General features: G+C 36.0%; 1 protein-coding gene across 1 annotated transcript in view; it reads left to right on the top strand.

Moving 5' to 3' along the window:
• The window catches only part of COL25A1 (collagen type XXV alpha 1 chain), a 463,430-nt gene that overhangs the window by 386,922 nt on the left and 62,683 nt on the right, over positions 1-13,825 (top strand). Inside the window, exons 16-18 of the mRNA XM_067036470.1 lie at positions 4,606-4,638; positions 5,071-5,106; positions 9,861-9,905. Of these exons, the coding sequence (XP_066892571.1) occupies positions 4,606-4,638; positions 5,071-5,106; positions 9,861-9,905 (114 nt within the window). The remainder of the gene's footprint in view (positions 1-4,605; positions 4,639-5,070; positions 5,107-9,860; positions 9,906-13,825) is intronic.

Genomic DNA, 13,825 nt, shown 5'->3' with positions numbered 1-13,825 from the left:
TTAATCCCACCAACTAATGTAGAAATGCATTTCTTATCTATTATCCCAGCACTTGAAAGGAATTGTTGGTGCAGACCACTGAATGGTTCCATCATGCCACTCTATTATTCACAACCTTATCTGTTCATTTAGAAATTTCACATTCTTTCTTTTTTTTTTTCTGAGCATTTTCTTTAAACATTTTAATTTTATATTGGAGTATAACCGATGAACAATGTTGTATTTGATAGTTTCGGGTGCACAGCAAAGTAACTCAGCCACACATATACATGGATCCATTCTCCCCCAGACTGCCCTCCCATCCAGGCTGCCACATAACACTGAACAGAGTTCCCTGTGCTCTACAGTAGGTCCTTGTTGGTTATCCTTTTTAAATATAGCAGGAAGCTTCACTTTCTTGGTATTGCCTGTGTCTTCATTTTTCTTTTCTCCCCCAATCTCCATTTCTATAAATAACCTGCCTTCTTACTTTATACCTGCAGAGCATCTTTGATTTGCATCCTCAGAGCCTTTTCGGAAGCAACACCCATATTTGGAGCCACCCACCAAATTGCCTTTTCTTAAGATCACATGGGAAGGCTTTTCTTTTGGGCACAGGGCCGTCTCCAATTTAGCACATATGATGCTTCCCTTAGCTTAGAATGCTCTTCTCTTCTCTGTCCACCTCCACCTCCTCATGTTCTCATCCTATTCCTCAGGCTACTGAGACCTGAATTTATTATGTCATTTCCCTGGGGCAGCCTTTCAGTCTCCCCTGGATTGTCTCTGTTACCCGCTATGTGCTCCCAGAGCACTTTTTATGATCCCTTTCATATTGTAATTCCTTGTTTAACTGGGCATCCAGCTCACTGGAAAAGGAAAAACAAACACATAAACAAACAAAAAACTATAAGTTACCAAACTGTTCTACTCCCAACACCAATCCAATTTCCTGGCACATAATAGGAAGATAATAAATATTTACTGAATGAACAACCTTTAAAAGAATTTTTTTTTTTTACTTTCACCTGCTTCTTGTTTTCGTTGAATGGTAGAACTTTTTCCTGTACCATGTATTTGTTTATTATGTCTTCTGTGGGTGACACAAAATGTCCCAACTATCCCAGACTTTTTTGTATGTGGAAAGGAAGAAAAAGAAAGTATCTTTTATGCATTCAATCAATAATATTTTTGAATACATGTACTTGTGTACCTATATACTGTATACATATATACAAATGATTACAGTAGTCCTTCGATATCTCCAGGAGATTGGTTCCAGGATCCCTGCAAATACCAAAATCCTAGCATGTCCTTTATATAAAATGGGATAGTATTTGCATATAACCTATGCGCATGCTCCCATATACAACTGACCCTTAAATAATGCGGGGCTTAGGAGTGCTGAGACTCTGCCAGTTGAAATCAGGGTATAATTTACAAAAGGCCCTCCTTATACATGATTCCTTCACATCCCTGTTTTCTCCACATCGTGGTTCCCCATCTGCCGAATTCAACCAACTGCACATCATGTGGTACTGTAATATTTACTGTTGAAAAAAAATCCACATATAAGTGAACCTTTGCAGTTCAAGCCTGTGTTGTTTAAGGGTCAGCTGTACTATAAAGCTTCTCTAGATTACTTATGATACCGAATACTATGTAAACAGTTGCCAGGCACACAGAAATTTAAGTTTTGCTCTTTCGAATTTTCAGGAATTTTTTTCTCAAAAGATTTTTAGTCCAAGGTTGGGTGAATCTGCAGATCCAGAACCCAGGGATATGGAAGGGTGACTATATCGTAAGCACAGGACAAGGGCAGGGTTTGAAACAGCATTGTTCGCTTTATCACCCTAGCTCCTAGTATCCCTGCATCCAGAACATGGTTGGCACATAATCGATGCTCAATAAATATTTATTGAATGAATTAATGACTGATAGAAATATCACCACATTCACTTTATTTATCCACATAGACTTTAGTAACACATACATATAATTACATACCAAGTGTTGTGTTTGGAAACAGCCCAAAATAAAAACTCTGTACTTGAATGGTCAATAGCAAAGTCAAATTCATTTACCTCAGGTATCTTCTCAAAGTATTTTTTGCTTTATGATTTACCCTGTGGAAACTTTTATTTTCAAACCGACTGATTGATGAAGCTAAGGGTATACTTAGAGAGACACAATTGGGTTTTTTTTTCTACTTTAATCCTGTATTCATTTTCGCTTTTAGCAGAATGAGGATTATAAGCACTGACTTTTATTTTCACTACTTGCAGCATTATCCTTTAAAATGTTTAACTTAGGAATGTCTTCCGGCAATTGCCTTGCCACTTAAAAGTTATAAAAATTCCTTGAGATTTCACAGTTCTAATTTTTGAAAAGAAAGTTGATATATCTCTCATAGTTGTCCATCAAATGAAACTGCTCCAGTTTCCACAAATAAATCAGGCTTTCAGGAAACTATCCTTTCCTTCCCATCCACTTTCTCCGAGAACTAAATCTAGTCCTTATTCTCATTAGTGGATTATCCGGTCACTTTCCATTCAAACACTGGAAAAAAAAGTCTTTAAACTACAGTTAATACAAACAACTTCCTTTTATTTACAAGTTTACTACAACCATTGTGCCCTGTTGCCAAAATGAGATAAACCAATAATTCTTTTCTTATTCCAATAAAAAGAACATGGCAATAGAATTTAGGAAGTCCAAAATTCACTTAGGCTCAAGTTGCTTCAATTTCCTCATCTACTGAGTAAAAATAGTAATATCTGCTAATATCTGCCCTATCTCTTGGGAGTCTTGTGAGGTATAAATAAGATGAAGAAGGGGGCTTAGAAAAGTCAAAATTGCTTTTATGAATACAAAGGTCTCATTGTGCAAGATACTGATTCATTGGTGTTGATTACTTTCAGACAGACTTGATTTAGTGGAAACAGAAATAAGTATTATTTTATTAGCCACATTTATTTCACTGCCCATTTGGAACTCAACTGATTATTAGTGATGGGGAAAAGAAACCAATATCATTTTACAATAGGAGAGTATTTGGGATCCTCTTCTATATGTTTTGTCATGTTTTAATTTTTCCTTGAGCAGTAGCAGTTACAGATGTCAAAGAAACTCGTATCTTTCCTCAAATAAGTTAATTAATTATTTCCTCCTCCTTCTTAAGCTTTTTTTTTCTTCCTAAAGGTTTTTTTTTTTTGATTCTTGACTGCTGAGCTACTGAAAATATTCTTTCTGAAATTTGTTCATTTATTCACCATGTATGTATCCAGCATATTTTATTCAGACACTGAATAAAAATAGACACTGAACCTGCCCACATGTGGCTGATCGTCTAATGCAGGGACAAGCAAAGAATAGGCAGAAAACATACATACATAATCCATATGCGGTGAGCTTGCAGGAGTTGAACAGATGCTGCAGAGTGAGATGTGGATGTGAGGGGCATGTGTCCAGGTTGTTCGGTGAGGGGTTGAGGCACAGCCACTTAAGACCTGAACAAAGAGAACTGCCAGCTGTGGGGAGAAGAGAGAGAAGCTGAGGGAGAGGGGCGAGTACCTCATGTGCAGAGCCCTGAGGTTTATCTCCGTCTCTAAATGAGATTGGTGAGCAGCTCTCTAAACCTAGAACGAGGAAGTAGACCCCTAGAGCTCTGTGAGCCCTTTTGCACAGAAAGGACAGCTGAGGAAACCCCAGTATGTGCCTTCCTCCTTGTGGCTGTTTCTGTTTTCTTAACAGTCTCAAATGACTACATTTTCTCCCTTTTATTTTCCTTGTAGCATGTTTATGGGACAGAGGACCAGAAGGAGCTGGAAAATCTAGGCCCTTGCCTGGCCTCATGGCAGAAATAAGCAGCCGCCCTCCATCCTCTCTCCTGTTAGCCCCTGTGTATTCAGAGCGCATTGCCCTAGGAATGTAGCCACACTCGGTGAAATCTGGATGGAATACAGTGCCTTTCAGAAAACCAGATTCTATCTCAAGATTTTCTCTCAGATCTTCCTTGTGTCCCTGTCACCCACACGTCATCCATCATCCTGTAACTTTCCGGTGACCGTGTTACAATGAAATAAGAGTAGAGTTAGAAAAAAACGCGCTGGTCATAACGGTGACGGTGCTTCATGTGGAAGACAAACTGAGCGCAGGCGTGGCTTTTTCCAGTGCAACATCATTAACCCTTTGACTTCATCTGTTGAACCCTGACTTTCTGAAGACGGAAAGGGTCAGAGAACTCCTAGTAAATGAGAGCCAGTGACATTAATAAATTCCTGAAATAGAGAAAACTGAAATTCCAGATCCACTAATGTATTGCTTTAGAATACAATTTTAGCACTGTATCAAGGGAAGAGATCCATATTTGTATATTTATATTTATTTCAAGGAATGTAGTCCTTATGTATTTTGCAAAGTAAACCCATGTTTTTAGAAAGTATATTGTTTATCTTGGAAATTACTGACATCTTAGCCATATTGATACAAAATCTTAGGGAGCATAGTTCGGCCCATTAGTCATGGGGTTTCCTTGGGCGCTCCTGTAGATAACGGCTCTCTATGTGTTTGTGTGTTTCCTATTCCCATCACTTGTAGAATAATCTCTCATGGGTTTCATTTTAGGGTGACCCTGGATCGTCTGCTGCAGGAATTAAGGTAACTATAGCCTTGCAAGTGTTTGTACCCCAGGAGTTACAGCTTTGACTTTTATAAGTCTCTTGTTTCCCTTCCCTTTTACCAACTTTGATGGTTCTAACTCAGTTCCTATACTACTGCAATAATCAGCTTCTAGACCCAACATGGAGTATCTGCTAGAAATCTCTGATAAAGGCTTAAACAAGAGGTCTTGCCTTTTCTTCCCTTTCTGAGTGGTTTTTATGGAAATGTGGATTTCTTTGTGAGCTTTAGGTATATTTACAGCAAAAAAAAAAAAAAAAAAATGTTCATATGTCTGGTAGGATGTAGAGCAACAGAATAAAGTGAATGAAATGCATGTGTCATCAGGGAGGCTGAAAGTGTCCAAGGGCCTAAGGCTTTTGGAAAATTCTTGTAAGACTGCCCTTTTCATCTTTGGTTTTCTTTGGCTAGGGAGAGCCCGGAGAATCTGGTCGTCCAGGGCAAAAGGTAAATCCCTCTTCTGGTGTGTTCTCTGTACTGTGTTACAGTCACCATTTGATTATGTCTGCTATCACTGTGTACTATGAGAACAATTACTGAAAATGATGCCGTTTTCATGCGTTATATGCAGAGTGTTTTTGACTGTTTTTCATTTTAAAAGGGTTGATGCTGACCATAGTAAAAGTACAAACATAATCTGGACGTGTAAAAGGATGCTTTATGAACTAAAGTCAGCATATACTGAGCTGTTTGAGACTAACAAAGATCTGCTGGGTTGGAATGCGAACAACGTATCTTGCATGTTTAAAGATACTCTGCATGTTTCTATCTTTTATGAGAAGAAATGAATATTTACTAAACTGTCTCAATAGGGAATGATGGACAGTTCTTTTAAAATTATATTCCTTTCCTCTCATTTCAAATACTTCCCTGCTGATAATTTTTTGATGTGAATAATATCTACCCAAGCAGTGAATGTTGTGTTGTACAAAGAGGTTTGTTCATGAACTAAATTTTAATTGGAGACAGTAGCCAAACCACTTTAACCAATCTAACGTTAATTTTTTTTTTATCATTTGTGCTTCACTTCAGTGATAAATCAGAGGACATGCAATGAATATGTTTATTCTCATTTGAGTCTGAAGCAGGAAATGACTGTTCGTAGTTTATCGTCTGAGCATCTGGATATCAATGCCCAGTGCAGATTTTAGATTTTTAGATAACAGATGTGGCTAACAAGTAAATGTGAATTCCACATTATGTTGAATCTCTGAGATCAAGACTCTGCCTTTGTCTAGCAGTAGCTAATGTTATAAAAAATATATGAATAGAAACATAGAATATACCTCATTAGTATAAAGAGAAAGAGAGAATAAATCCCATTGTAGTAGTTTGGAACCTTAGAACATAACATAAAAAAATATTCCCACATTCTTGAAGTTATTGAGAGGATCACTGCTTTGTTTAAACACTTCAGATTAAAGTGTTTTTTGAGAAGGTCTTTCACATTCTTTCAACATTTCCCTAATTTAAAAATAGAATTTCTTGAAATTAAGAATCTAAGAGTAATGATTCATTAGACCCAGTTTCAGGTAAAGTTGAGACTTTTCCAAAGAGCCCAGCAGAACTCTGCAAATTTTGCTGTTCAGTGCCTAAGATTTCCTACTGATTCTTTATGTAAGAAATTTGAAATCAGTGATATCACAGAGATCCATGGCCTGCTTTGGTTTGAAAGAGCATCTAATTTTCTCAGATGATCTCATTTTAAGTCCCTCAGTCTTTACAAATTAAAAGCTAAATTTAAACTGCTCTCCAAAACTGTGATAAGTTAAAAGAATTGTCTGCAAAACTGTTAAGTCTTTTTAAAAAACAAAAGAAGTCTGCTATAATTTCATATAGGTACCACTGTTTTCAGAGTGGAAGATCAAAATTGATTTTCAATTGGTTAATAAAATATTGCTTTATCATGATTATTTAAAAATACATTTTAGATTCATTTCTGGAAGTTTATAGGTTTACATATGGAAACATTGGCTTTTCTTTGTATTTCATTAAAAACCTGTTTTAAATTATATTGAGAGAAGTGGATTCTACCTCAACAAATATGTGCCTGAATGAATATGTGTATGAATATTACAACCCATCTGAATGAAAATGTGCCCTGAAAAGAGCAGTATCTTTTTCATTAATATTTAGGCCAGATTCTACCCGTTGACACAATCTCATTTTCCCACAATATTTATGACTTCCTTGTCTAATATCTGGATTTGGCAATACTTACCCCAACACTGATTTAAAAGTAGAGTGTTTCCATTCTTGCTGGTTGCTTAGATTGGAAAATGACAAACAGAACTGAGTACAGAATCCATTCAAGGAATCTTCCACGACATTTTTCTCACCATTTCAGAACTTTGTTGTGGGTTCATGGGTACTTAAGCTCCTGCATTAGGGACATTCCCAGAAAAGTAGAGGATATCCTGCCAGAATTAAAGTACATTGATTAGCTCTCCACTGTCTGGTATTTTGCGGTATGAAAGTTTGTTATTTAGAGTAACATTCATAATAGGGAATGATTTAATTATACTTTTTTTCTTTTATAGACTCAGCAGGAGAGTGTGTGATATGTGAGTTAGGGTATATATGTTTGTAAAGTGAGCGTGTGTTTCATCACATAAGTCTTTCCTTCCTAACTTCACATTCAATGGCATTGGCGGTATAGTGGTGAGCATAGCTGCCTTCCTAACTTCTCCACATCTTTTTAAAATATATTTTTTAGTTTTAATGGGGTAAAAATACATGTTTGCCCATTGTAAGGGACTGGCACAGTTGAACTGTATCTAGAAACACAGGGCACTGTCACAGGGACATGGGGTGAAAGCAGAGAACTGACTTTAACAGTAGACAAGGGTCTCTGATAATGGAAAATAACGAGTGAAAGGGAAAGAAAAAAGAAAACCAGAAGGATAATGTATCAGTGTAAAGTGTAATCTACTTGGGCAAGAAGTCTTTGAATGGAATAACAAACCGATCCTTAATTATGACCTATATCTGAACTTGGGCTGTGCGTGACAAGAATTCAGCTTCAGAGAAGCTCTGAGTCAAGAAATAGGCAAGAATGGAGAAACTAACTGAAAACTGTCTCTTAATTAAAAGATAAACATTCATGGTATAAAGACAGAGACTTTATATAGGAAGAAATATCTTCCTAAAAATGTTGAGATGTTTCACAAAGGGTAACATTAAATGTTTTATAATCCTTCATTATGTCAACTTTAAGTAAACATAAATTTGGAAAGATCAAAAGCCAAGAGTATGAAATATGAATTCCTGAAAGATTTGTTCATTAAAAAGTACATTTATAACCTATATGCCTACATATGTATGCATATAATGTAGGGAAGAGCTAAATGCTCAAATTCTCCGTAAGTATCCAATCTACATTATAAAATAATCCATAATGTTTTATACATCTTTCTCATTGTGAGAAACATGGATGTGTCTATGTATATATGTGTATATAAATATCTTACTTTAAAGTAGTCGTCAGATCCTTTTAATTTGACCCTTCCCCTTAAGGGAAGGGTCTAGTAAAAACTCCTTTGAGGAAACAGTGTTAAAACCTATGTTTTTCCACACATGTCTTAGATAGGCTGTCTTGAGTTTTGGGGGCTTTTCTGAAACAATACAAAACTATCAATATGTCACCAATATGTTTACTTTTATTGGTTGTATATTCTACTGCAACTTACTGTGTTTTCAAGGGCCTTATACTTTTTTCTTAGTAAAAGAGAATTTTCACTGAAATATGGATAAGCTCTTTTTACTAGAGCTCCCTAAAGTTATTGATTAAAAGGAAATGGGGGGAAAAAAAGAAAATCAAATGTATTATGTTGTATCTATGTAAAGTTTAATCTACTTGGACAAGTTTCTTTGAATGAAATATCAAGTTCTTAATAATCATTCTTTCTTCTCTGGCTTAATCTCATCTTAGTCTTTTTGTTCACAATGCAAACTTTCACTCAGGTAGTTTCAGAAGGAATAGCTTTTCTTTTGCATTCCTGAAGCACCTTTGACCTAAAGCATCAGGAAAGTCATTTTCCTTTCTATGTCTAACCATGCAGCTCAATATAAACAAGTATCTGAAGTCATTTTGTGATAATACCAGAGCAAATTATAGCCCTCCATAATTTGAAAGTAATAATATTAAAGATGAAATGTCTGGTTGTTCTTAGTAGATTTTCCTTGGAATATAAGGACTGTTCAAGCATTTAGATTAAAGAAGTGCCTTCTACCACTTTTATCTTTAGTTTGATGCTGCTATCTCTTTTGGTGTAGTTGTCATAACACTGATTCACCATCATGAAATGATGTGACATTTTTACCTTCAAATGTTATTTTCCAAAATCTTTAGTCACCTCAGTCCAACACAGGATGGACTTTCATTTTCTCTAGCAATTCCTTTATGCTTCTTTAGTGGAAGTCAGGAGATTTTCTAAGAGGTATAACTTCTTGTCACTATACTTTGTGCTTAAAATAATGTAAGCAATTATGTGAAAATGAGAAGATTGAGCTTGACTCCAGTGTGCTCACCCAAAATGTACCACTTAATCTCAAACCTGTATTCAGAAACAGCTTCATGGTACCATTAGCCCTCAATTGCTAAGTAGGGTTACCCAGACTCAACAATCGCCTGATAATACGGGCTGGAGTTAAGTATAATCTTAACTATGCATTTATCTTCTCATCATTCAGGAATGGAAAAGAAATCTTGTTATACTTTTAAGTGAATGAGACTTTTAATGTATATTGTTTTGATATGACCATCTGTTCATACAGCCAACTCTTGATTATCTGAGGTACGAGAGCCCTGGAGTAGGATGCATTATTCAAATGCACGTAATCCTTATTTCAGCAAATAGATTCAGCCTCCGCAACAAATCATTGACCAGGGAGTAATAAAACACAGGAATTCCTCCTCCTTTTATTTCTCTTTCTCATCTTCTGGTAGTGGTGACAATGGGCAGTGAACTGGCAGCAACAGGGAAAATCCTGAAAAAATCTGCAAAATGGTCAACCAATCCCTGAATCAAGAGTTGACTGAACTGTATAATCTCACCAAAGATCTTGAAACTAGACAGTATATATATTAGACATATATATACATACAGCAAGAATTCAGCTGGGAGCATTTGCCATGTTTTTCTCAGATACTGTGCCTGAGTGAATACTGTTCTATAATGCTGTGTGATTTTCCTATGTAGGGTGAACCAGGGCTTCCTGGGCTTCCTGGACTTCCGGGGATAAAGGTAAATACTGCACTGACAGTCTTGGCTTCATAGAAGTGTAATCGTGAGAGTCACAAAACTGAAAAAATGAAAGCTAAAAATATAGTGCTGTTCTTTAAATACTCACCAGCCATTTCAACCAATTAAATTTTTAAATTAAAAATGAAGCACAGGTAACAGAAATAGACATACAGGCATAGAAAACAAACTGAAGGTTACCAAAGGGGAAAGCGGGGGAAAGGATAGATTAGGAGTTTGGGACTAACAGATACACACTACTACATATAAAATAGATAATCAGCAAGGTCCTACTGTATAGCACAGGGAACTGTACTCAATATCCTATAATAAGCTATAATGGAAAAGAATCTGAAAAAGCATATATATATATATATATATATATATATACATGTATATGTATAATATATACATAAATATATATATATATATATATGAAACTGAATCACTTTGCTGTACACCTGAAACTAACACAACATTGTAAACCAACTATACTTCAATAAAAAAAAAATGAAGCACGGGTATTTTTAAAGTTTGCGATGGCTATCTGGACTGTATATTCCACTATATAACCTACTATGCCCCTTAAATAAATGTAAAAGTCATTTCATTTGAAGTCATAGGAATTCTTTAAAGTCTACAATGTCTCCCTTCACATTTAAATTTTACTCTTAAGATCCTATCAGATTTTGACCAGAATTAAAGTCTTAACATCCCCTTAAATCTAATATCCAGGCAGCTGTTTTTGTGATTCACCCATTATAATGATCTTTCCAAAGCTTTTTGTTTTATTTATTTATTTATTTATTTGTGGCTGTGTTGCATCTTCATTGCTGTGTGTGGGCTTTCTCTAGTTGCGGAGAGCAGAAGTTACTCTTCGTTGCGGTGTGCAGGCTTCTCACTCTAGTGGCTTCTCTTGTTGTGGAGCACAGGATCCAGGCACGCAGGCTTCAGTAGTTGTGGCTCACGGGCTCTAGAGCACAGGCTCAGTAGTTGTGGTGCACGGGCGCAGTTGCTCTGCGACGTGTGGGAACTTCCCAGACCAGGCTCGAACCCGTGTCCCCTGCATTGGCAGGTGGATTCCCAACCACTGCGCCACCAGGGAATTCCTTCCAAAGTGTTTTGTGCTTCTACTTCCTGTTAATAATTCTCACTGCAAAGTACAAATCATATTACTAAGCTTTATTGACCTACATACTATTCGCATAAAATTTGTATGTCTTTTGAAATAACTGCTTAAAGCTTAGCTTGAAAACATTGTTTTACATGTTTTTAAATTGTCTAAAAATATTAAGAAACATTTTTTTTAGTTGTTTAAAATTTTTTACACGGCAACTGACAAGGCTTAAAAGTTCTAGTGTCTTAGCTGTAGTGCTCCCTTAAAATCAGCTTCTTATTTTAAAGATTTTTCTTTTAATTCTAGAACTGTTTGATAAAATAACATAATGCAAGTAGATTTTTCTTTACATTGTTCTCATCTTATAGAATTTTGAATTAATCTCTAGAGTACATTAGATGATTCTAAAATTAATATTCCTAGTTTCAGTAAGAGGGTTGTATATGCTGCTTTATGAAGATTGTGTTTGAAATGTGTTACATGAATAATATGATTTTAGAATAAATATATTAAATTACTGAGTTCCCAGACATCATATGGTATCATATATAATATTTTAAGAGTATATTTGTTATAATTAACAGCCATGAAAGCTATGAATTCCAGGTTGGCACTCAGAAATTTTGGTTCTGCTTTTGGTTTGATTTTTCCAGATTAGTATCACAGATGTCCAGATATGTCCTTTTAATATATTTTTAGTCTTTGGCTTCTTCACTGAAAAGTACACTCCATGACAACAGTTTACTAAAGAGTCAAAGTCATTTCCTTATCGTTTGATATTTAGCAAAAATAACTTAATAAATTATATGTGATTTCATACTGCAGAGTTAATTTATGGCAGTTCTTTAGTAATCCCACACATTAAAAAAAAGCTTTTTACTGATATTTGGAAAATCACAGATTTTTAAAACAAATTTAAGAACATTAAATTCAGCACTGATTTAAAGAACCCGGTAACATTATAAGTAAGGGGGGAGGCATTTAAAAGGAGGGGCATTTTGGAAGGACTGGGGCAGGGTTTCCTGCAGCGCTTGCTTGTAGGTTAGCTGGGCTGTGCTTCCAACACCAGATCCTGAGGCAGGAATCTCAGTGCCGTGTAGAAATCCAGTTGTCCCTTCTCCTGAGGGTGAGCTTTCTTGTTGAGAGAGAGTTTATAAGGGGGAAGGTATTGGGGTTTTCCCCTCCAAAACAAACAAACAAAACAATTACAGTTACTACTATTTGTTCTCATTACCTTTTATTTATGTCCTCCACTGTGAAAAATATCCCAGCTCATTTCCCTAGCCATCGGTGGACCAGACTGAAGGTTCTGAACTTTTTCAAATTGGGAAAGATGTTGGTGATTTGCCACCTCCAGTAAATGTTTTTATTTCTAGGGTCATGGGACGTTGCCAGACAAATTTTGTCAGGATCTTATAGCTGATACTTTCCTTTGTTTTTCTAACCTGACTAGTGACTATGGTGAGAAAAAGCTATCAACTGACAAAAATCTTTCTGTCATTAACCAGAGATACTTTTCTATGTAATTAGCAAGTGCTGTTGGGTAACTATCCAGTATTCAGTTTAAATCACAGATTCTACTTTTGGATTAATAAGCTCTGTCTTCTCTCTCTAGTCCAGAATATAAGTGATATGCTTGCCCTAGAATGTAGTAGGTGCTCAGTGTAATTGAGTAATTTTGTAAAGGAGGCGATTTAAAAACACATCATAGTCATTAGTAGTTATTGGATATTTTTAAATGTACAGTTAAAAATTTATAAATTTATGATATAGCTTCATTAACTTGAGATATTCTTTACTCCTTTAACATACCTTGCTTCTGTTAGGTAGTAAACCACAGGACAGTTAACCTTGATTCCATAGTTTGAGTGAGTAATAATATTTAAAAGATGAAACCACCATATATGGATTTAGAATGTGTGGTAGCAAGAGCATTAGTCATAACTTTCCTAGACCTGTGTGTTTGTTTATGCTTTGGAACTACTTCCTTGCTATTCATCTCCATATCTGCTGGTACTACAGAGAGCGTGCAAATGCCATCTGTTATTTCCAAGATGTTGAGGAAACCAGCCATGACATACCAGGGAAGCTTTGATTTGCCACCTGTTGATCTCGGGGAACGGTTGGACACTTAATGAGCATCCACATGCCTTCCACACTGCTCTCAGGAAATGAGCAAAGTGCCTAAATACAGACAGCAGACTCATCTATCTATCACCTCAGGGTCCCACTCAGAGAAAAGTACTAATACCTTCGGCATACATAAAAGTCACTAAGAACAGGCATCACTTAATTTCAAACTACTCTTAAGCTTCCTGAACAAGGATTGGAAAGTGCTCTAACCATGTGGAAGACATTTGGTATTCCTATTTCATGCATTCATGGTTCATAAAGTGTTAAGATGTTCAGATGGGAAGATTAAATTATTGCACATTGTACGTTGCACAATGTGCCATGCAAACATTTGTCTTCTGGAACAAGAATTGAGCTCAGAAAATTATTTTGATAAACAAGCCTTTAAATATATTTTTCATGGGTAAAACTTCATTGTGTCTAGCTTTTCCAATATCACATAAAAGGGTATAAGATTCAAAGTTCCTAGTTTTAAACATTTTTTTCTTTCCATACATTTTGAAAAATTGCTTACCCCTTTCATGGTTACATTACCCTAGTAATTAAGTCATGAAGAGCAGTGATCAAGAGCCTTGTCTTTAGAACCAGACCACCAGTGTGTAGATCCTGGTTCTACCGCTTACCAGTTTATGAAGCTATATCATGATACTGGGCAAGTTACATAATCTCTCTG

This window comes from Kogia breviceps, chromosome 6, assembly GCF_026419965.1.
Source record: "Kogia breviceps isolate mKogBre1 chromosome 6, mKogBre1 haplotype 1, whole genome shotgun sequence".
Taxonomy (NCBI): Eukaryota; Metazoa; Chordata; class Mammalia; order Artiodactyla; family Physeteridae; genus Kogia; species Kogia breviceps.
Note: the sequence above shows the minus strand (reverse complement) of the source record. Positions and strands in the feature narration are given on the sequence as shown.